General features: G+C 33.6%; 1 protein-coding gene across 2 annotated transcripts; it reads right to left on the reverse strand.

The window, feature by feature from the left end:
• Window positions 1-1,108: 1,108 nt before the first annotated feature.
• Window positions 1,109-9,766, reverse strand: LOC104226532 (uncharacterized). 2 transcript variants are annotated; one of them, XM_070153211.1, is made up of 5 exons: window positions 9,694-9,766; window positions 6,062-6,373; window positions 2,893-3,197; window positions 2,583-2,793; window positions 1,109-1,848 (listed from the first exon to the last, which is right to left on the reverse strand). In XM_070153211.1, exons 2-5 carry the CDS (start codon window positions 6,296-6,298, stop codon window positions 1,348-1,350), a joined length of 1,254 nt encoding a protein of 417 aa, XP_070009312.1. In that variant the 5' UTR covers window positions 6,299-6,373; window positions 9,694-9,766; the 3' UTR covers window positions 1,109-1,347. The 2 variants fall into 2 exon arrangements, with proteins under 2 accessions (XP_070009312.1, XP_009776850.1); XM_009778548.2 differs by lacking the exon at window positions 9,694-9,766 and having other exon boundaries at window positions 6,062-6,451.
• Window positions 9,767-23,681: the final 13,915 nt, after the last annotated feature.

Genomic DNA, 23,681 nt, shown 5'->3' on the forward strand with positions numbered 1-23,681 from the left:
CTTTTGCTACCTCGGATCTGGAACCCATGAAACCTCGACTCAGACTGCACAACCAAACCAGCAAACTCAGCCCCCTCAGTCGCCACTATTACCGGAATAGGGAAAGAGGAGGGGAGGAAAAAAAATGAAAAAGTTATAACTAAATTCCCTAATTTAAGGCACTAATAATTAATTGTGTATAATTTGTAAGTAATCATTGTTTAGGGCTGGTAATATACAAAACTAGGACAATTTTGGTAAATAAGTTTCAAATATTGTATAGGAAGGAAAAAATCCCAAATTGAAAATCCCTTTTACCTCTTCACTCACAATCCAAAAATTCATATAGATCGGGAAAAAATGTATCTCCTCTATCCAATTTGTTTGGCACCTTGAGTCGAAGTCTGGTTTTATCGATAATCAAAGTTAAACTAGTATGCTTTTTTTAATATATAAATTTATATTTTGATATTCAAAAACTATAGAAAAAGTAGTATTAATTACAATTTATAACATCTTTTATGTTGTTTCAGAAAGCTCGTCTTTGTCCATTTAATAATAAATTAACAAGGTCACACCAAGTTTGCTAAATGAAGAAACATGTATGGAAGGACCTAACCATCTCATTTAAAAGTTTAATTGTTAGAGAAGACACCGTTATTTATTTATTTTATATTTGCAATACTTAGCCCATGTGCTGGCATGAGTCTTTTCTTGAGCCGAAAGGGTCGAAAAATCTTTCAGAGAGTTGGGGCTGCGTTACAAGCTTTCAATTTCTTGGTTAATTTAACAGCACATCAACAAATACTATACCAAGTGCGCTAAAGGAGAAACATTTGTTAATTGTGTGAACTTCAAACCTGTTAGATGTGAGACTTTTAACTACTTTAGGCACGCAACACGCCTACACACACAGAGGAAACAAATGACAGTGAGAATCAAGCTTAATGTCTGTTGATACATGTTGAACTGACTTCTAAAAGCTTATACTGTTAAAGAGATTATGCAATTATTTATATTTTCACTTTGCAACAAGATACAGTTTAAAGTATGAAATTTCACCTTCATTTACATTACACATCACGTCCTGAATTTTTTTATCAGAGGCAATGACGACAACTCTGCAATGTATAGGCAATGATAGAAAATTATATTTGCTGTCAAGTATCAGCTTTATTTGCAGTTCACTACATTCATGAGGTCGTAAATTTTAAACAGATTAAACAATAACAACTCTGCAGCTATACATTGGGTGCATCGGAAAACACACAATCACAGGCTACATGGGAGAATATACAGAATGCTCGAGGCTCAATCATGCAGCCAACATTGCTTTAATCACCAGGCCAGTTAAAAAAACTAGTGATATTACTTCAATATGGAGGGAATATCATAAAAATAAGGCATGTTTTTCTGCTGAAGCTCTTCACAATCTTCTGAACTTGCAGTTTTTGGATCAAAAGACGGGCGGTCTGAAAGTGATAAACCTTGTTTAATGCGACCTAATCTCCTTGAATGCAGAACCTGCTTCGAGGCAACTGGCAGCCGAATGGACTGATATTCTTCGAGGGCAGAGTTCAGGTTTTCCACTCCCCACTTCTCTAAGCATTTGCCTAAAACAGCTGCATCCAATATCGACATGTTTGTACTTCTCAAACCATGAGGAGTAGTAGGGTGAGCTGCATCTCCAATCAACACTACTTTGTCCCATAAAATTTGCTCCAAAGGATCACAATCATATATCACATTTAGGAAAGGCTCCTTAATTTCTTTAATTACCCTAACCAATTCAGGAGCCCAAGTCTTCTCAGCTTCTTCATGCATGTTCCGAATCAAGTTCTCGTTAACCTTCATGGTCACAGAATTCCCCTGAATTTAATCACAGATTATTGGTTTTCAGAATTAATACTTTCACTAAAAATGAACAATACTCGAAATACTGTTGTAGGAAAAAAAACATAAAAATATCAAACTTCAATTGTATATCAGATATGTGGTTGCAAAAGTGTTCCTGCAAACCTCGATTCACTCTCCTAGTTTCCAATCAGTATCTGATCTAATGGAACTATATGTTGATCCATTCATGATAAACAACATTTCTACGTTCACTTTAAATCAATCAACCAAGTCTCGATTCCAAATCTATTGTGATTAGCTATATGAATCCTCTATATCACTTTGCTTTATACAGGTCCATCATTCCAATACTTAATAAGAGGATTCATAATACTCCCTCTATTTGAGCTTATATGGCAGCATTTCCTTTTTAGTCCGTTCCAAGAAGCATAGTGGCTTTCTAAATTTGGAAACTATTTAACTTAACTTCCCATTTACCTTCAATGACAAGCTTTTTATAGTCACACAAATGTTATGGTATTTTTTAAGAATAAGTTTCGAAAATCAATCATTTCTTTCTTAAACTTCGTGTCCAATCAAACTATGCCACATAAACGGAAACAGAAGGAGTAATTGATTATTTTACACTGGTCATCAGCTTATCACAACCCACAACTAAACTCTCTTATCAGCATAAATTTGAACATTCATTCATGACTGACATTACTTTAGCAACCATGTCACTGCATTTGACAACAAGCTCATACCTTGAGGCTTGGTTCGGGCTGATTAATGTACCATATCCAATTGAACCTCTGGTTCAATAGCTCATAAAATACACTATGAGTTCCAGAGCTCAGGTCAAAGTACAGGCATTTCCCAAGATCTGGATACAATTTCTTAAGGCTAATAATGGCTTCTGAGTGTTTCTTATCGGAAAAATCAAGAACCCCTCTCCATGCACAGTAACCTGAATATCTACCAAAAAATAGGTGTGTCGTTAAAAGCATCAAACTGTTGCATTTCCTTGATTAAAAGCCAGGAAAAGAAGAACTTTAGTTGACTTTATATACTAACCTCACTTTAAGGTCGGGAAGGAAACTTTGTCTGATTGAAGACAGACAACCATCAGCAGCAATAAGCAAATCAGCAACAATGTCAATTGTAATGCCCGTTTGAAGAACTTTAGTTTCGACTCTCACTTTTGATTTATCATCGTACATGGAAAAGGAGAGAAACAAATAACCCCAGAAAACAATATCTAGTGGTAGTGCACCATACAAAAGGCTATAGAGATCAGCCCAATAAGCTGCTCTGAAATTGAAATGTTCATCCCTTGCCAATGTCCGGCTCACTTTTGTTTCTCCATCTGTTGCCTGGTTCTGCAGTTGACCATAAGTTCACGAATGAGGACGGGATGAAAATCTAAATTGAGGAATTCCAAAATTTCAACTAATTTGCGATTGAGAACTAAATTAGACACATCACTAGCAGGGCAAACGCACGTGTGTCCAAGAAGTGTGGATGTGCAAACAGTAGGCTAAAGTTACGACCACTTGTCACAACAGATGCTGCCCGTATTTTTGATGACTGTCATCTCCAACTAACCCCGCTTGTGCAAAATTCTGGCCCCCCTTTGATCATTGGGAGTAAATTCCATGGCCTCCCAGTGAAGGAAGAATTGCAATCATGTGCTTATGTTGATCTTAAATCAAGTGCTAAATGCGCATAGACATTAAACACGCCAACACCTCACTTCAATGTTAACTTTTAACTATAAATTTATGCATATTAACCACGAGCAAGAAGACATCAAAATAGGATCAGTATCTTTTTAACTCATAGTATGAAATGTAATCCCTCATTTTTCTTTTCATCTTGTCTCTAGTCGAGGGTCTATGAGAAACAACCTCTCTGCCCCCAGGGTAGAGGTAAAGTCTGCGTATGTACTACCCTTACCGGACCCCACTTGTGAGAACTCATTGGGTTTGTTGTTGTTATTGTTGTCACTCATGTTACCAATCAAAAAAATATGCATGGTTCCTCATGTTTGCTACAGCAGAACTCATTGTCCTACCTTCACTTCATGTTCCAAATCCCTGGACTAAATAAGAAACTGTTCTTACAATTATTTCACACTTTAGCTAATCTCTAAAAGAGATTTTCTACTGGTTTCTCTCGTACCTCAGTTTATAAGTGAGACTCCGCTGTGATGCCCGTCAGTTTACAGAATCAAATGTTTCAAGAATTATAGTGATTTACCCAAAAAACATTTTCGTCATGAGTGTTGACACTGCAGGCCGATGATGAACAACTTGAAGCTAAGCATACACCAAGACATACTCCATAATGATCAACTTAAAGTTCATAAGACATTGTTTGTCACTTGTTGAAAGAGTACCATAGTACCGCTCCCAGTTTTTCCCCTTCCACACTATAAAGACAATTAAATAGAGGGGCATATGATGATTTCACGACACGAAGGTGTTAATTTACTTATTGAAATATCACCCAAATCTCTATCTTTTGCTAGCCAGATCAGAAAAAGGATCCCTGAGTGGTTGAGGCATACCAGTAACAACATGGAAATCGTAAGTTCATACCGCAGTACAACACTAAGCGTGAACCCATTTGCTCCGACTTTGGTGGGGCAGGATTATCCAACACCGATTCTTGTGGGTGTAGCAGGCTGCCCAATGGATTTCTCGAGGTGCAAGCTAGTAATGACAATACCATTATCCATAGGGAAAATTTCACATAAGAACAACTGGGATCTCTACTTTTCAATTTTATAGCTCATATTTCAATTTACAACCAACTAGCCCAAAAATAATAGGCTAAAATTCAACATCCAACTCCAATAGGTTCTCAAAATTACTATTTAATTTTTAAAAAAGATTTCTCAAGCTTTTAAGTTAATTTTCGAATCAGTAACTGTAACCCAAATATTAGTTCAACAAACCAAATCTATTTGGATGGTGAAAATTAGATTTTTAACAAGCTTAAATATATGGGTTTAGATTCCGAATTTGATTTTGTGAGAAATTTGGAGTGGGTATTATCTAGAATTGTTAGAAATAGTAGAAGGAGGTTGTATATAAAATTTGAAGTCATTTAATGGAGATTTGGACTAATTTTGAACAAGAATTGCAACTGAAAATCGTGAAAGAAGTTCGTCCACAGACGCTTGTATAAAGCTGTATAAAAGTGTATAAAATGTGTTTATACACTATTATACAAGATTATACATAATTATACAAAAAACTGACTTCGTCTTCTTCCTTGCGTTTTTTCTGAAATTTAACTCAAATCTACTCCAAATCAGTTCAAATTTAAATTTTGAACTCCTTTTGATATTTTCAATCAATTGGAACAACACCCAATCCAAACAACTGACAAACTTAAAAAATCTTATTTTTGAAAGCCAAGCTTTGAATGGCCTTCAAAGGTGGAATGTTGAATCTTCAATTTTCTTACGTTACAACCAAGTGACACATGGGAGAAGTAGTAATGGCGGACTGCTCTTGAAGCATATGTAGAAGATGTGAAAAGAAAAGAGAGTGAAAGCAATGTTTGTGAGAACATAGATTTAACTCCATAGCTTTTAGAAGCAATGATTGTAATAAAACAAATTTTAAATTTGCTAGTGCTTTTCAAAATATGTACAATATGGGCTAGATTGGGTAACTTAAAAATATGGGCCATTTTTTGTTATAGTGTGAAGCCAAGTGTATTTTCTTGTAATTCTTTCTTATCCATATATGGTCATATATATAGATGACTCAAGCCTTTCTTAACTCTTGCAAAAAAAGTCCTAAATTATAGACTATTAGCATCTTATACTGTAAACAATACTTTCCCGGTTGGCTCATGTTATCTTACACTATTTGACATGATACAAAATTTAAGAATGTTAATTTAACTTGACAATTAGTACATAAGTAGTAGTAGAAGAATTAAAATAATTAATAGTTGAAATTTTGGTTTAACAAACAAAACCGCAAATAGAAGTATTAATTTAACTAAAAAAATTGAATTCTTATATGACAATATATTATTGATGGAACAGGTAAACAAAACTATTGCAACAGTATCTTACAAAGTAGACAGAAAAAAAAACCCAAAAAAATAAAATAGCAAACTCATTCAATCAGCTAACTGTAAAAACAAATAGCTACTCTCAAGTAAATAGAGCAAAATATGCTAACTGTTAAAAAAAATGATGGGATTCTTGATGTATACTTACTTGATCAACTGTAAGAGGCAAGGTGGTTTGTTGAAGGAGGTGGGTTTGTTGAAGCCAAGATCCAATGATTTGCTGAGAGAAAGGGTCAAGTCCAAGACCAGCACCAGTGGGGCTACCAGTTGGAGGTGCTGGAGTTTTCTCAATAACCACCACTTGCCAACCTGCTCTGATGAGAGCATGTGCACTGCATATACCTCCTATGCTTCCTCCAACTATAACTGCCTTTGGTTTTCCCATTTCCTTTCTTTCTCTTCCCTGCAAATGCCTTGTTTGCTCCTCCTACCCACTACTCTCAGCTGAAAATGTGGATATCTTGTGCACGTGTGAATAGTGGTAAAGTAATTTTCATTATTAATTTAATTAAAAGGTATTGAAGAAATATATAAAGTTTCAGTTTCCGTTTCCGCTAGAAATTAGAGATTACAACAATTAAGCACTAGTTAATATGGATTCACAATTGACGGTTCTTAGTTAATATGGATTCACAATTGACGGTTCTTATTATCCAGCTCACACTGTTTGGACCAATTTCATATCAACTAGTATCTAAGAACGTGCATTGCACGTTAATAATGATATGTGATGGTTTAAATATTTATTTATATGAAAAAATAATAATATTTAAGTAATAAGAGTAATTTTATGTATAATAATACAACAATCATCTAAACGCCGAAAATATTATTACATTAACATAATACATGAATTTAAAATAAAAGGAAAGCATCAAAACTTACACAAATAATCAATTTTGTCATGGTAGATAATTATTATTATAGTTTAAAAGTATTTAATGTAATGGTATCTTAACGAACGCTTCTTTGTGAATAATATTTTTTTGTGTGTATGTTTCCTCCTAAGGCTTTGGTTGCTCTGCCTAAACCGAAACTCTTGATAACCTTCTTGAAAGTGCAACATACTGTTGTTCGTGCAAGAAAATATATTGCGATAAATATTGTCCAATATTTAGGATGTTTGTCCTTATATATTTATTATATTTGCAAAACATAAACATACTAAAAAATTATTTTCACATAAATTTAAAAGGATATTCCTTAGTTTCAGAAGACGAAAGTTGAATTCGGGATAAAATTATACTTAGAAGCACATTGACCAGTATCATAATTTTTGCATGTATGACGTTATTGTGAAAACTTCTATATACCATCTGTGCGCTATTACATAAGTCATTCGGTGTATCTAAGTTTTCAGTAGCATGACGGGCATATTTTTCTTCAAAATCAACCTATATATAATAGAAGATCAATTTAACTTAGTCTATTATATATATATATGGTGACACTAAAATACGTAAAAAAAAATATTAACCTTGACAACAAACATATATGGTAGAAGGCCATTTGGTATTAAAGTATTTAAGTATAATCTTCTTGGTAGTAATTATTTGTATCATTTCTGCTGAGTCAAAAATTGAAAAATATTTTATTTTTACTATAAAATTTTGTAATATCGACATATTCATTTCTGCTAGTTAAGATATCTGTTTAATTCTATCATGCGAATTGCACAATTTGCGTTTTAATCTAATGATAGAAATATTTCTCTTATTAAATGCACTACTATTACCATTGGAGTTGATAACCAAGCGTTCAGGAAGAACCAAATCATCTTTTATTGGATGCTCTTCTTCATTTTCGACACGAAGCAAGAAGACACTGAATCTTGATATGTTCTTACTTTATACTTCTTGTGAGTTGAATCTTTTTTATTTAAGTCCAAAAGTATAACTTTGGCAAGTTAGCTTTTACTGTCTATATTTTTTTCCGATTTTGGAACTACTTGTAGTACTAGACAGAAATCACCTCCCAAACCATTAATTTTCCACCAAATGGTTCATTAATATCCAATATATATCTAGAACTCCGGGCAATTATTTCGATCGTTTGACACTTAGCCATACGCACTTCATCCCATTTTATCAATTTTACTTTTCTTATAAATTTGTGATGGTTATTTAAATTATTTAAAGATGTATATCAAATCTAAAGTGGGTGGCCTCACAATAAAATCGTTATTGGTACATCACTTGCTATTATTGTTAACAGTGTCATGTCTCTTGATATGATATTTGCAAGTAATGCATGACATAGAAATATTATTTCGATTCCACTAGAGGCATCTACAAAGAATAATCATGTTATACCAGAGTCGACTCTATATAATATAGTCTTGAAAAATTATTCTTGTTTCGAATTTAGCTTTGATCGTGTTTCCTCAAACACTTATATACCATTTTGATTCTTAATAATATACTAACCTTTTAAATTTATGTTGTAATGCTCTTTTATGGAATAAATTTATCTACCTTAAAAAAATTTAGATTCTCTTGCTAAATAATTAATTAAAAGATCTAATTAGTTGGTTTTAATATAAAAATATTTTATTCTATGTTGATTCAGATCTTAATATTAGTTCACCTCTTGTTTTGAATATTTAATCTTAATTATAATTTTATCCACCATAAATTTTATTTTCAAAGACTAAAAGATTGATCTGACATTTCGCGTTTAGATCTTTATGTTTATAGAATCATTAGTGGTATTGACTCTTACCAACCATTTTTTCCCCTCTTTCTGACATATTTATATTCTTAAATATTTTCTTAATTGTTGTATAATAATTGGATATCTTTTTAATATTACACGAAAAATTGATTAAAAAATATTATTTAAGTAGGAACATAGTTCAAATATAATATAAAAATACATTATCGTGGGGGTATTTTTTTTCCCTCAATTTTAACTCTTTATGCAATCCATTTAATATTACCTTTTTGTGGGTATTGGACATTGTGAAGTGGTAATGTATTGCCAATATGGAGGATTTTTATGAAATTAATTTTATTAAACCTTCCTACATATTTATAATAAGAATTTAATAAATAGAATTTTATTAATTTTAAAATCTAAAATATTAAACATTAGCTTCTAAAGTCGACTAATATTCTTTATATTAAATTATGTATAATATAAAGTCGACTCTAGTTGAATATTAGTCGACTTTAGAATATTATAAAATATTAGTCGACTCTAGAATGTATAATCGAGATTCTATGTATATTAGTCGATTCTAGGAACAATAAAAAATAGTATTAGTTTAATATATTGTGTAGTATTATGTCCTAAAACTAATACGATTATAAGACTAATATCTAGAATTTCGGTTATATCCTTTTTTATGAGTTATTATGCTTAATATTCTAAGGTTATTTTTGTAAACCGACATCGTATTCATGCTTTTATAATAATATAGATATTTAGTATTTTATAACAACAACAACATATCCCGTCTTATCTCACACTGTGGGATTTGGGGAGAGTAGTGTATACGTAGATCTTGCCCCTATCTTGTAAGGATAGAGAGGTTGTTTCCAATAGACTCTCGGCTCATGAATGAATAAGCACCATATTAATGAAATATAGACAAGAAGAAACATCACCAAAAATCTATATAAAAGCAGAATAAAATAACAAGATAGTAAGGTGATCAACAATAGGAAAAAACCCCGGTTAGTTATAAAAACCTACTACCAACAAAAAGCGAGACAACGTTGCAAATACTACTGTTATGAACACTCTAGATCATACTACCCTAATCATCGACCTTCATACCTTCTTATCAAAGGTCATGTCCTCGGTCAGTTGAAGCTGCGCCATGTCTTGCCTAGTCAACTCTTTCCACCTCTTCTTGTAGGGAAAAATATTACACCAGAAAATAACGATAATAATACTGCAATAATATTGTTTATAAGCAGATACACGAATTGGCTTGAGTTGTGCTGGGCACTATCCGAAGAAACTATTTCAGCAATGTGAAATATTTCCCCAAGATTAAACAAGCTCATTTCTATTTATTTAGAGGACACATGAATCAGCAAAATTAAATAATAAATCTAGCAATTTCAGAAGATTGGAGAGAAGAAATAATAATAATAATAATAATAATAATAATAATAATAATAATAATAATAATAGGTAATGATTGTAGGAAGAAAGTAATGATTAGCTAAGAAAAGTGTAAAAAGAACCAATTTTTGTTGGTGTCATACGGATGAACAAAAAGGCTATTTATAGAGGTACTTGGGGTCTTCTTAAATTGTCAAATGTTTAATTGCATGAAAGATGATTGTCACTTGTTAATGGCTTAGCCATTTGGCCACATGTCTTCATGTAAAAGGCCACATGCTAGATATTCATAGCAACTTGGCTTAGTAGAGCCATTTGTCAAATAATTTTTTAAAATAATGCCACATGTAAAAACTCTTGTCATGTATCAATTATCTAAAAGTATTTGGCTACAAGGCTTCATGCAAGAAGCCACTTGAAAGCAGATAGGACACTAGTAAAAATAAAAGGATACATGACTTTTCAAAGTTTTGAAAATACTCCCACAATCCCCACATATTTTCAAAATTTATAGGTGAAGGATAAAGGAATGGAAGAATTGACTTGCTGGATTTGCATGGTCCAAATGTAATAGGTTTGGTATCCTCTAGACTATGAACCAAACTTAGACTAATAAAATTTAACTCACATAATTATTATTGAAATGTAATATTTTTATGAAGTATGAACCAATAATTCTTATTGTAGTCAAAGATTTTATTAATCACATTCTGACCCCCGGTAATTTTGTTGTTCAACGCGGTTCTGCGCCCAATAGGCCATGTGCGTACCTGGTGATTCATGAGAGCTCTAAAGACTAGGCCAAATGGCCCACTCCACTATCATATAGGTGAATTCATCAAGTGTATACAACAACAACAACCTAGTAAAATTTTACTAGTGGGGTCTTGGGAGGGTAGTATGTACACAGACCTTACCCCTACCCTAAGGGGTAGAGAGGCTATTTTCGAAAGACCCTCGACTGAATTCATCAAGTGTATACTACTTTTAAATACACCATCCATAAGGACTATGAATTTCATTAAGAGTTATAACTCTGCCTCTTAATTAGTAGCAGTCAAGCACTCTCTTTTAGTGTACCAGTGCCAATACCGACTTGTTATTACCCATATGAACCTACTTCTTGGGATCTCGTATTACATAGGTTGGGTTACCATCTCTATTGACAACATGTCGGCCTTAATCCCATTTCTTTTTATGTTTGAAGAATTAATTTTCTTCCTACAGGTTTAGTCAGAGGATCGACCAAATTTATCTCTGACTTCACATAGTCAATGGAAATTATTCCATCTCTTAACGGTTGTTTTATAACATCATGTCTCAATTTCACGTGTCTACTTTTACAATCATAAGATTTGTTCTTTGCTATAGCTATTGCCGCTTGGCAATCACAGTGTATAAACACATAAAGCAATACGTCCTTTATTAAAGGGATATTAGCTAAGAAGTATTTTAGTCACTTAGCCTCAGAACCAGCTAACTCCATGTAACGATTCGACCGATCATTTTGAGCATTTGCACTTCGCTCGGTAGTTTGGGGGAACGAGTAGCTCCGTATGATGTGTTAGGACTTGTGTGAAAAATTTGAGTTCATTTCGAGTTGATTTGATATATTTCAGTCCGAGTTTTGGAAGTCGAAAGTTCGATTTGAGGTGTGTTTCATCATTTCAATGTTGTTATACATGATTTGAGGCCTCGAGTAGGTCCGTATTATATTATGGGACTTGTTGGTATGTTCATACAGGGTGCCGAGGGGCTCGGGTGAGTTTCGGATAGGTTTGGGCTGTGTTGCGCTCGTTTTTCTTATGTTCTGATGTCGTTTCTTCAAGTATAAATGGTATCACATTGAACAAATGAGCTTTGATTTCTGTTTTGATTCAAGCATTAGATCCGTATCGTAATTACGAAGCCATAGCAAAAAGAATCATCAGATTTGAACATCGTATGAGGATTTTATAGTTATTTTACTTTGAATTGGGTTGCCAGATTTTTTTCAGATTAATTGCGAAATTGCCACGACTGCGTATTTAAAAATCTGCACCATTTTCAAATATTGAAACCAACATATCTCCTTCAATATAAGGTCAAATTGAGTGATTCAAGAGCCTAACTTGACTAGAATTTAACAAGGAATCCATTAGAAGCATCAAAAGTGAGTTTTTAGATCTTTTGGCACGAGAAATGAGGTAGAACAGTGTTAAAACGAGGATTTTGTTCATTTAACATATTTTGAGTTGGGGAGCTCGGAATTGGGCAATTTTCGAGGTGATTTTCAGAATATGTATTGGGGTATGTGTTCTCTACTCGGTTTTGGTTATACTTTGTGAATCTATCTTCGATTTTAGCTTTTGGTTGATGAATTTTAAAGAAGAAATTGGGGGTTTTGGCCTAAAGTTTCATAATATGAATTTTTGAGTTTTGAACATCGATTCGGAGTCGGATTTGAGTGAAACTAGTATGGTTCAACTCATAATTGAATGAGTTATCGGATTTTACAAGTTTTGTCGGGTTTTGAGGTGCAGGCCCAGGCTGAGCTTTTTGGTCGATTTTGGGCATTTGATTAAATATTCGACCTTTTCCGGTTGGGATTGGTTCCTTTAGCATTGTTTGATGTATTTGAGTTGTTTTTGATTACTTTCGAGCCATTCAGAGGTCGGAACGCGTGTGGTGGGATTCTTGGAGCATCGATTGGCTTGCTCGGTGTCGGAATTGGCTTGTTTAAGATAAGTAACTCTTCTAAGCTTAGTGTTGAGGGTATGAAACCCCGAACTACGTGTTATGTGATTGGTATTGAGGTGACGCGCATGCTAGGTGACGAGCGTGTGGGCGTGCACCCTGTAAAATGGGACTTTGTTGTTCTCATGGCCCTGTATAGTAGCCCTATTTTGTTGATATTTGTGTTTTCATCATGTGATAAAGTAATTGAGCTACCAATCATGCTAAATATCATGTTTAGACTTTATGCTAATATTGTTTGTACCCATAGTGATTATTTCTTGTTGTCACCTCACTGATTTCCATTGATATTTTGTACTCAGTCATATTCATGCATTCATATCGTATCTCAGTCTCAGTTGTTGTTGTTGATGCATCATATCATTGTTGTCGGGCTAGTTTCATGACATTTTGAGCTCGTGAGCGAGACTGGAGAGAGTGATGACTGAGTGAGGCGGAGGGCCTGATTGTGAGGATATAAATATATATATAGATCGGGCTGCACGCCGTAGCGATATTGGGTCGGGCTGCACGTCGCAGCGATATAGCGCTTGGGCTGTAGGAGCCCCTCCGGAGTCTGTAACCCTAGTGAGCGCAGTCTATTATATATATATATATATATGGATCGGGCTGTACGCCGTAACCGTTATTATACACCGCTGAGTGATTTATTGTGCTGAGTATTGAGCTTCGTGAGAGAGGATGTGAGGCAATGAGATTGAGTACTTTGAGAGTGTGAGTACATGTTTCAGCTCTGAAATACATGGTATTTACATGCATACATGACATACAGACATAGAGATGCATTTTTTCTCATGCTATATAGTATCACATCATTCATGACTTATTATACACATTGATATGTAGGTATGGAGAGGCACTTTATACTTGTTATTTGGAAAGAAAATGAAATATTTTATTTATTGTGAAAAGGATATTTGGAAAATTACAGTTTTCAAACTTACTCATACTTTCGGCATTTTCAGTAAGAGATTTGAGATTTTCTTTCACTGAGATATTTGAAAAGCATGATCATTTTCTGGAATTGTGAATGAGCTGAGTATTTTACTTTTGAGATATCTCTTTTATAATTGCATTTATGTTGTTATGAACTGTTGGGGAAAATATTAACTTTGGATACGATCCCGTGTTAGCTCGTTACTGCTTTCAACCTAAGGTTAAGTCTGTTACTTACTCAGTACATGGGGTCGGTTGTACTGATACTACACTTCTGCACATTGTGTGCAGATGTCAGTTGCTATGCTCGATGGTTGCGGGACTTGAAGATGTACCTGCGTCCCTGTTGTAGCTGTCTCCTTTGTTCGGGGTAGCCTTAGCTTATAAAACTCTGTTTATGTACTTTTCAAATAGACTATGTATTTCTTTCATTTCCGATTTGTAAACTTTATTCTTAGAAGCCCATGATTTGTACTACCAGTCCTTGGGATGTATATAAAATTCAGTAAATTTATTTTTGTTTAATTGACTTAATAAGATTATTGAAACTGGATGGCTTTAGTTGGCTTACCTAGCGGGTTGGGTTAGGTGCCATCACGTCTGGTGGATTTTGGGTCGTGACACTCCAGAGCTACAAACTCTGATTCCATAGTCGATCTAGCAATGATCGTCTGTTTAGCTGATTTCCACGATATTTTATCACCACCAAATGTGAATACATAATCACTAGTGGATTTTGTCTCATCTGAATCAGAGATCCAGTTTTCATCACTGTCCCTTTCTAAGGTAGAAGGAAATCCACTATAGGACACCATAATTCATGGTTCCTCTCAAATATTTCATTTGTCTATCTAATGCAGACCAATGCTCTCTGTTGGGATTATGCATATATCTACTTAGTCTACACACATCATAGGCTATATCAGGCCTTGTAAAATTCATTAAATGTATCAGACTCCCAATGATCTGCGCATATTTAGACTGAGCAACTGGGTCATCATTATTTTTTTCAACTGAGAGTTAACATCAAAATGAGTGCTCACTGGTGTGACATTAAAATATTCAAACTTCTTAAGAAGTCTCTCAACATATTATTCTTGTGATAACATTATGCCATCTTCGCTCCTTATAACTTTAATTCCCAATATCATATTTACTTCACACATATCTTTCGTACAAAATTAGCAGACAAAAATAATTAAGTACTTTGCACAATATTTAAACTTATACCAAATATAAGTATGTCATCAACATACAGACATATTATCATATAATCATTGTCTACCACTTTAGTATAAACACATTTATCCATCCCAATTGAAGAAAAACAGTCTCTCAGTAAGACTTGTTTAAATTTCTCATACCACTGCTTAGGAGCTTGTTTAAGACCATAAAGAGATTTAATTAATTTACAAACTTTATTTTCTTGTCCAGGAATGACACAGCCTTCAGGTTGAACAATATAAATTTCTTCTTCTAAATCACTATTTAGAAAAACATTTTTGACATCCATTTGGTGGATAAAAAGCTTACGGATTGAAGCTAAGGCAATTAAAACTTGAATAGAAGAAATTCTAGTCACTGGTGCAAATGTATCAAAATAATCTATATTTTTTTTTTGATTTTTTTTTTTTGCTACTAACCGAGCTTTATATTTATCTAAAGATCCATCAGGATTAAAATTCTTTTTGAAAATCCATTTACAACCAATAGGCTTTGCACCCGGAGGTAAATCAGTGAAAATCCATGTATTATTTTTCAAAATAGAATCGATTTCAACTTTTATTGCATCTTTCCAATATTTAGCATCTGAAGAAGATATAGCTTCAAAATAATTTGATGGTTCATTATCGACAAGAAAAGTTTGAAAAATATTCTTTCCTAGGCCTTTTGCCCCTTCTCAGTTTCTCATTAGAGGTAATTTCACTATTTGTTTCAATGGGTGTATGAGAAATTTTATCAGACAATGGATAAATATATTTAAAGAACTTAGCATTCTTTGTCTCAATTATAGTATTGCAATCAAACACATCACTTTTTAAAACAAGAAATCTATATGCAACACTATGTTCAGCATATCCAATAAGCATGCAATCAGCAGTTTTAGAACCCATTTTTCTCTTTTTAGGTTTAGGCAAAAGAACTTTAGCAAGATACCCCCACACTTTTAAATATTTCAAGTTCGGTTTATAACCCCACCACAATTCATACGGAATTTTGCTAGTTCTTCTATGTGGTATTCTATTTTGTAAGTGATATGCAGATAAAATAGCTTCACCCCACAAATTATCAGGAGTATTAGAACTAACTAACATAGAGTTCATCATCTTTTTCAATATTCTATTTTTCCTTTCGGCTACTCCATTTGACTCAGGTGAATAAGGCAGAGTTACTTCATGAATTATTCTATTCTTTTCGCAAAATTCATTCAAAGATAAATATTCTCCACCTCTATAAGATCTAATTCTCTTAATTTTTCTATTAAGTTAATTTTTAACCCCAGTTTTATAAGAAATAAAAGCATTAAAAGTATCATCTTTATTTCTAAGCAAATACAACTTAGTATATCTTAAAAAATCAAAAGTCACATAATATCTTTTACCACCTCTAGTCATAGTATGCTTTAAATCTCCTAAATCAGTGTGAACCAAGGATAATAATTCAGTTTCTCTATTTATAGAAAAATAAGTCTTTCTAGTACTTTTAGCTTCAGCACATATTTCACAATTATCAATATTATTCGAGTCTAAACCAGATATTAATCCTAGTGATTGCATTTTCTTTTTATACGCGACATTAACATATTCTAGTCTAGCATGCCATAAAGAAATAGATTCAATCATATAAGCAGAAGAAGATGCATTTTTATTGTTAGTATTAGAAATATTAAGCACGAATAAACCATGGTTACAATATCAATTGCCTACAAAACTATTATTTTTGATCAATATGACCTACCATTTTCAAAATAAACCTTCACTCCAACTTTTCTTAATAATCCCACAGAAACTAAATTGGTTTGGATATTATCACGCCCCAAATCTAGGGAGGCATGGCTGACACTCGGTGCTGCACTGGCCCGAGCGAACCACTCTGTAACTTATTATTTTTTCTCGGTAACTATCATGGGCCAACATGCCCATAACTCGTTATGTATAACTACAAGTGGAAAACACTGTATCACTGAACCATTTTTCTTAAAACATGAATACATATGGGCCGTCAAGGCCTCTGACGTACTGTACAATCTGAATCTCAGTCTACAAAGCCTCTAAGATTATTTGACATAAAATGGGATAGGGTACTGGCCTACCCATAAGTCTATAGCAAAACTCTGACGCGATGACTCATAGACTCGGATGCACTTCGAATGAGGTGGAGTCTTACCGATCCTTCACTAAACCAAATCTCGTCAACTATGAGGGCTCGTCAAACTGATTATCTATACCTACAGGCATGAATGCAGCGTCCCCAATAAAAGAACGTCAGTACGAATAATGTACTGAGTATGTAAGGCATGTAAATAAGTATATAAAAGACATGGAAGAAACATGGAGTAAAGGACTCAACCTGTATATCTGGATAGATCTGTAAATTATGAAATATTTATAACGTCATGCATATGCATGTAAATGTCATGTAATGCATAGGTCTGTACGTACATATCATCATCAAGCCTCTAAGGGCATCCCATCATATCATTTCAGCTACTGTGGGCAATATCATCGTCGTATACCAGCTGATCAGATGGTGGTGCGTATATAAAGCCGTAATCTCTTCCCATATCCCATATACATATATATACATATTTACGCATATATAACGCTGTCTGACTCATATTTCAGCCACTGTGGGCAATATCATCATCATATACCAGCTGATCAGGTGGTGGTGCGTATATAACGCCGTAACCTTTTTCCATATCCCATATATATATATATATATATATATATATATATATATATATATATATATATATATATATATATATATATATACGCGTATATAACGTCGTCTGAGTCATATTTCAGCCACTGTAGGCAATATCATCCTCATATACCAGCTGATCAGGTGGTGGTGTATATATAACGCCATAACCTTTTCCATATCCCCTATACATATATATACATACACGTATATAACGCCATCTAGTCATGGGTTAATGTGCATATATAAATACATGAAATGCATATGAAATACGTTAATAAAATCTCTCGGTACGTCATAAGACCATTATGCCTCTAATTAATATCATGAAATAAACTTTACCAACTTATATATCTTTGAGACCCATGAACAAATAATAAAATAAAAATACATATGGGGAATCAAGAACATAGGAACCTCTAGTATTTCCATGAATTGAGTCATTTATGAAAGTTGTGCATTTGCTCGTTTCATTTGTATCATACGGATCATGCCAAAAGAAAAGAAGGGATAGCCTTAACATACCTTGAGTAGGAAAAAATCCGTATGATGTTCTTGAAAAAGGTTGCACCGTACTCCTTTTGAACCGCAAAATGTTGCTAAGGTTCTAATAACTCTCGTTGGACCTTTTTTTTGTGTGTAGGAATTGGTTGAAGAATCACGTCGCTAATGTAGTGTTTAGAATCTGATTGAAGTGTTTTAGAATGACTAGAAATGCATCTCCATCTCCTTCAGTTGTTGACCTTTTCTTGAGTTCAGATAGTTGTACAATTAACTTAATTGCTTTGGGTAATTGATGGTAAGACAGTGAGCTAAAAGAAACGTGTATGTTGGGAGTTAGAAATTTCTTGTGTATAAACTTATTGAATTTTCAATAAAGTCCTTTTCAAGGTTGTTTGATAGCTAAGAGTTGTTAGCCTATTCACCTTTGTAAACCACCAGTACACGTTGATGAATGATCAAAAGTTTAAGCTTTTTCTCTTTATTTTTTTATTCCGTTCCAGTGTCTTCTTCCGCATTTTAGTCTCAATTATGTTCTTCTCCTTTCGTTTCAATCTTGACATTTGCTGGAGCATGTAACGAGAATCATTACACCTTGTAAAAAATTATGCTGGTAAAATGTGAAGATATACAGATGAAAGAATTTCATCTGACTATAGAATAGGTAACAACCTCAAAGAGCAAAATTTAAGTACTCCAGAAATAAGATAGAGCAAATTTCATATGATTTTTGAGAGAGGATAAATACAAAGATGAGAATTTGATGGGAACAACGAGAGTAAAAAGCGGCAGAAAGGAGCCAAAGAAGGTGGCAAGAATAGGGGAACTATGTGGATGTGTACCACCTGTCCATATTTTTGGTTGGAAGTGTGGCATTTTGACGAGTCATTTATATGACCTAGATTGATTTAATACTAAGAAGATAAGAAACAACCTTTTTTTTATTTTATTTTGTGTGATAAAAAGTGATGTCATGTCTTTATTCCTAGTACTATGTTGTTTGTGCCTTTTTCATTTTCATATTTGTTATCGTGGTGTCGTATAGTTTGTCACCTTATCAATATGACATATCATTATATTCAAAGCATAACTTTTATTATTATTATTATTATTATTATTATTATTATTATTATTATTATTATTATTATTATATATACTTTATACACCTTACTATTATGGTCATGTGGTACCATATAAAATCAATACATACATTATTATTTTATTAAAATATCCATGTAAAAAATATATTTTCTCAATATTCTAATTTTCCTAGTCTCATATAAAGAGTACAAATTTTTCGTATGCTTAATTTTTAAAATGGTAAAAAGATAACACTTTTTTTTCTTAGAAAATAATTTATATCTTTACAATAAAGAAATTCTTTTTGCACTATAAATTCTCAAAACGGAAAAAAGATAACTTTTCTTATGATGAAATACTATCTATTCTTATAATAAATAAAACCTCATTTATAAATTCCCACATGTCATGTATTTAGTTTAAAACTTATCACAACCATATAAAATCATATCTATCAACTTTTACCGAAAATGGTTTGCTTCAAAGAAAATACATATCAAGCCAATATATAGTAGTTCCGAAATTCTTCAAACATACAAGTCTTACATCCATATCTTCATGTATAACCTTAATCCCTTCCAACTCATATGTTATTACTTCAACGAATCCTAATGTTAAAGTACGAGATGTAACATCCTTTCCCCCTTTAGAACATTCATCCTCGAATGTTAAGTCTTTGTGATTTTCAAAACTTTCACTAGGGTCTCCTCTGTGAACTAAACTAAAACCTGAAACTATATCTGAAGTCGCGACTACTCACAATCTCCATGTATAATGGCATAGGAACCAAGCAATTCTATCTGGGTTGTGCATTTGCTTTTGAGTATTAAGCACTCAGAAAAAAAATCAAAAGAGGAAAAATGAAATCAAAGTACATGAATGCATACTGTAAAGTATTCCAAAACAGAAAAATGATTTCTTTTCATGGGAAAAAATGAAAATTTCATAAGTGGTGTTAAGTTATCCTTCTGAATGTTCCTTTCACTTATCAAAATAAAGTAAAAGCCACAGGATTAACATTTAACAAGATAGAAGTTAAGAGGCAATCCAAACAAGTGAAAATGCTAACATATCTATGGAGACAACCGGTCAACACATTCTGAAGCCAAGAAGTTAAATGCGAATCCGCCCTTCTCAATTAGCTATCATAATCTAAAATCTCCCAGTCTTGTAGAGAATCATGAAAATGTGGTTTATTTTTGTTATTCTTCTTGACCTCAATTGGAAATGAAAAAAAAATATACTGACTTCTTACGACTCAACTTTAAAGCACGATCTGGAAATAAAAGAAGGGTAACATTTCCTAAATGCCTATAACCTCTCAATTATAAATGTGACGCGCAACACACCCATAAGTGAGACTCTACTAGGCACGGCTTTGTAGACTCCATAAGACACAACCTCGCTCTGATACCATTTTGTCACGCCCCAAACCTAGGAGGCATGACTGACACCCGGTGCCGCACTGGCCGAGCGAAGCACTCTGTAACTTATTTTTTCTTTGGTAACTATCATGGGCCAACATGCCCATAACTCGTTATGTATAACTACAAGTGGAAAACACTGTATCACTGAACCATTTTTCTTAAAACATGAATACATATGAGCCGTCAAGGCCTCTGACGTACTGTACAATCTGAATCTCTATCTATAAAGCCTCTAAGATTATTTGACATAAAATGGGATAGGGTATCGGCCTACCCATAAATCTGTAGCAAAATTCTGACGCGATGATTCATAGACTTGGTTGCACTTCGAATGAGGTGGAGTCTTACCGGTCCTTCGCTGAGCTGACGAGGCCAATGTGTATAGGATTTTCTTGCTCGTGCTTTGTCAAATTTTAGTATAGTTTATGATATCGTTCTACAGAGATTGGAACATCTATGCTACAGACTTTTAATATTTCAACTACTATTTGAGAGAATCAGACTGATAAAAAGTTTGTGAAATTAAAACTTGTTAAATACTTAACAAAATTAAACAACTTTCGAAAGAGTTGGGAATCGTTGAACTCATTTGATAATATATTATAATAAAATCTCACTTTCTACATGTATTTCTCTAAAGGATAATTGCTTATTGTTAATACAATTATATCTTATCTCACCAAGAATTAATCAACTAATAACACTCTGTGAGGTTATGTGATTAAGTGAGTTAAAAGTGATGACAGTTAAATCGAAATATCTTCTGGTTTGAAATGTGCTAAAAGATAGTAAAAACTTCGTGAGAATCTTTTTACTAAATCAATACTCCTGCGACTACAATTCCTCCGTGAGAATTAAAATTGAGTCAAGCAAGTTTACCGACTTTTAATAATAGCTTACTAATAATCACTCTCACTTCACTATTTTATTCAATAGTTACTATATATTAATTTTGCTCCGTAAAAATTAATATGAGAATAACTTAAAGATAAAATATATATAAGTGACAATAATGATTAGTTAAAAACTATTATTATAGCACAATATAAAATATGAATAGAAAGTTCCAAACCAAGAATGTATTAAAACTGAGATATCCCAACAGAAGAAGTTACTCCATTACTAAGTAATAAAAACTAATTTAGAACAAAGAACTTATGAAGGAAACTTATTCTTCTAAAAGAAAGACAACTAGTAGAAAATACTAAAGAGAGAGACCAAAGATTAGTTTTCTCCCGTAAGATATACTTTTCACAATACATTATGAGTGTCTATTTATAAAAAATGTGTAGCAAATGTGAGATGATGTTGCAACTTTAAGTCTTGAAGTTGTGACTTCAAAAGTTGATGTTGTAACTTCAAGACTTCATGTTGTGACTTCAAAATTTGATTCACTCTTGTTTACCACGTGCATTGCTCTTTTTCCTCCTTGTTTTGCTTGTAGTACTCTTTCCTCAATTCAACTTTCCTCTGCAGAACTTCTTAGAAAATATAGGAGAATCGAATATATTTATTCATGATTTATTTAAAAATCTTTATTTATACGTATTGTCACACCTCCTTTTTTACACCTACACCCCCGCAAGGGCGTAAAGGAGTTTTTCCATTTAAAGGACAATCGGAACGGGATTTAATTATTTATTATTTAGAGTCACCACTTGAGAGATTAATGGTGTCCCAAGTCACCGATTGAATCCCGAACCGAGGAAAAATATGACTCTGTTAACAGTCCGCGAACCAGAAATCCGAGTAAGGAATTTTGTTAACCCGAGAGAAGGTGTTAGGCATTCCCGTGCTCCGTGGTTCTAGCACGGATGCTTAACTGTTGTATTTGATTTCATCTGATTTTAATATATGCTAGCTTATGTGCCTTTTATTAATTTTACACCGCTTTTATTATAGTTATTTTTAAAGAATTGCGACGTCATGAAAACGCGTTTCGAACCACGTCGCAATCAATGCACCCGTAGTTATCAACACATTTCGACTTCGTCGAGATTTGGATTTGAGTCGCATCAATGCGCACCCGAATTTAAGAAGGTTATTTAATTAAATCATGCCTAAAGATGCTAACGTAGTGTTATTTTGGGGAAAAGCCATGAAGTTCTTTAAACGACCATCCCAAATTCTAACTATTTCGATAATTATTTACTGAGGCCCCCACATTTATTTATTTTTTGCGCGGTGAGGCTCGTCTCAATTTGTGAAACTCTTTTCTATCATTATTTATTTTATAAGAATTACGACGTCGTGAAAACGCGTTTCGAACCACGTCACAATCAATGCACATGTGATTGTCAACACATTTTGACTTTGTCGAGATCTAAATTTGGGTCGCATCAATGTGCATCCGAGTTTAAGAAAGTGATTTAATTAAATCGCGTCTAAAGATTCTAACGTAATATTATTTTGGGGAAGGTCGTGAAATTCGCTAAACAACCTTCCCAAATCTAAACAGCGAGATAATTATGTTATTAATTACTTAAGGATCCTAATTGGTTAAGGCCAACATTTGTTAAATTTGAATTTGAACATCCGGGTGGAAATGCTGAGCAAATGGGCTCTGAACCCATAAGGCCCAGCTCCTGCCATTGCACATGCTGCAGGCACAGGTCCTTAGAGCGCTAGGCATTAGGTATAAAGCAGGCTCAAAATTTGGCTTGCAGTCGTACAGCCCAGGGATCGACTCCTTGGGCACCTTTTGATTTAACTAACTTCTTAGGCCTTAATGCACCTAGGCCCTAATTCGATATCATCTGACCAAAATTCTGGGCTATCTGCTAGTATGCCAGGCCCAAAACTGTCCCAATATGAAGCTGTTAAATCTGCAATTCATACTAGACCAAACATAAAAGCAGTCGTGCGTATGGAACTCCAAATCAACTACAACTCTGCAGATTTGACTTCAGCATACTATGGAACTTAAACAAATTAAAAATGACAATTGCCTAAACATGAAATGCACAATTTAAACAGTCCACAACCTGGATTACATACATGAATCTAAATACCCAAATATCCACTTACTAATCGAAATGAACTAACTCATACTCGACAGTTTATCAGTCCAATTCATACAGACCAAGA

The sequence above is a fragment of the Nicotiana sylvestris genome, chromosome 8, assembly GCF_000393655.2.
Source record: "Nicotiana sylvestris chromosome 8, ASM39365v2, whole genome shotgun sequence".
NCBI classification, from domain to species: Eukaryota; Viridiplantae; Streptophyta; class Magnoliopsida; order Solanales; family Solanaceae; genus Nicotiana; species Nicotiana sylvestris.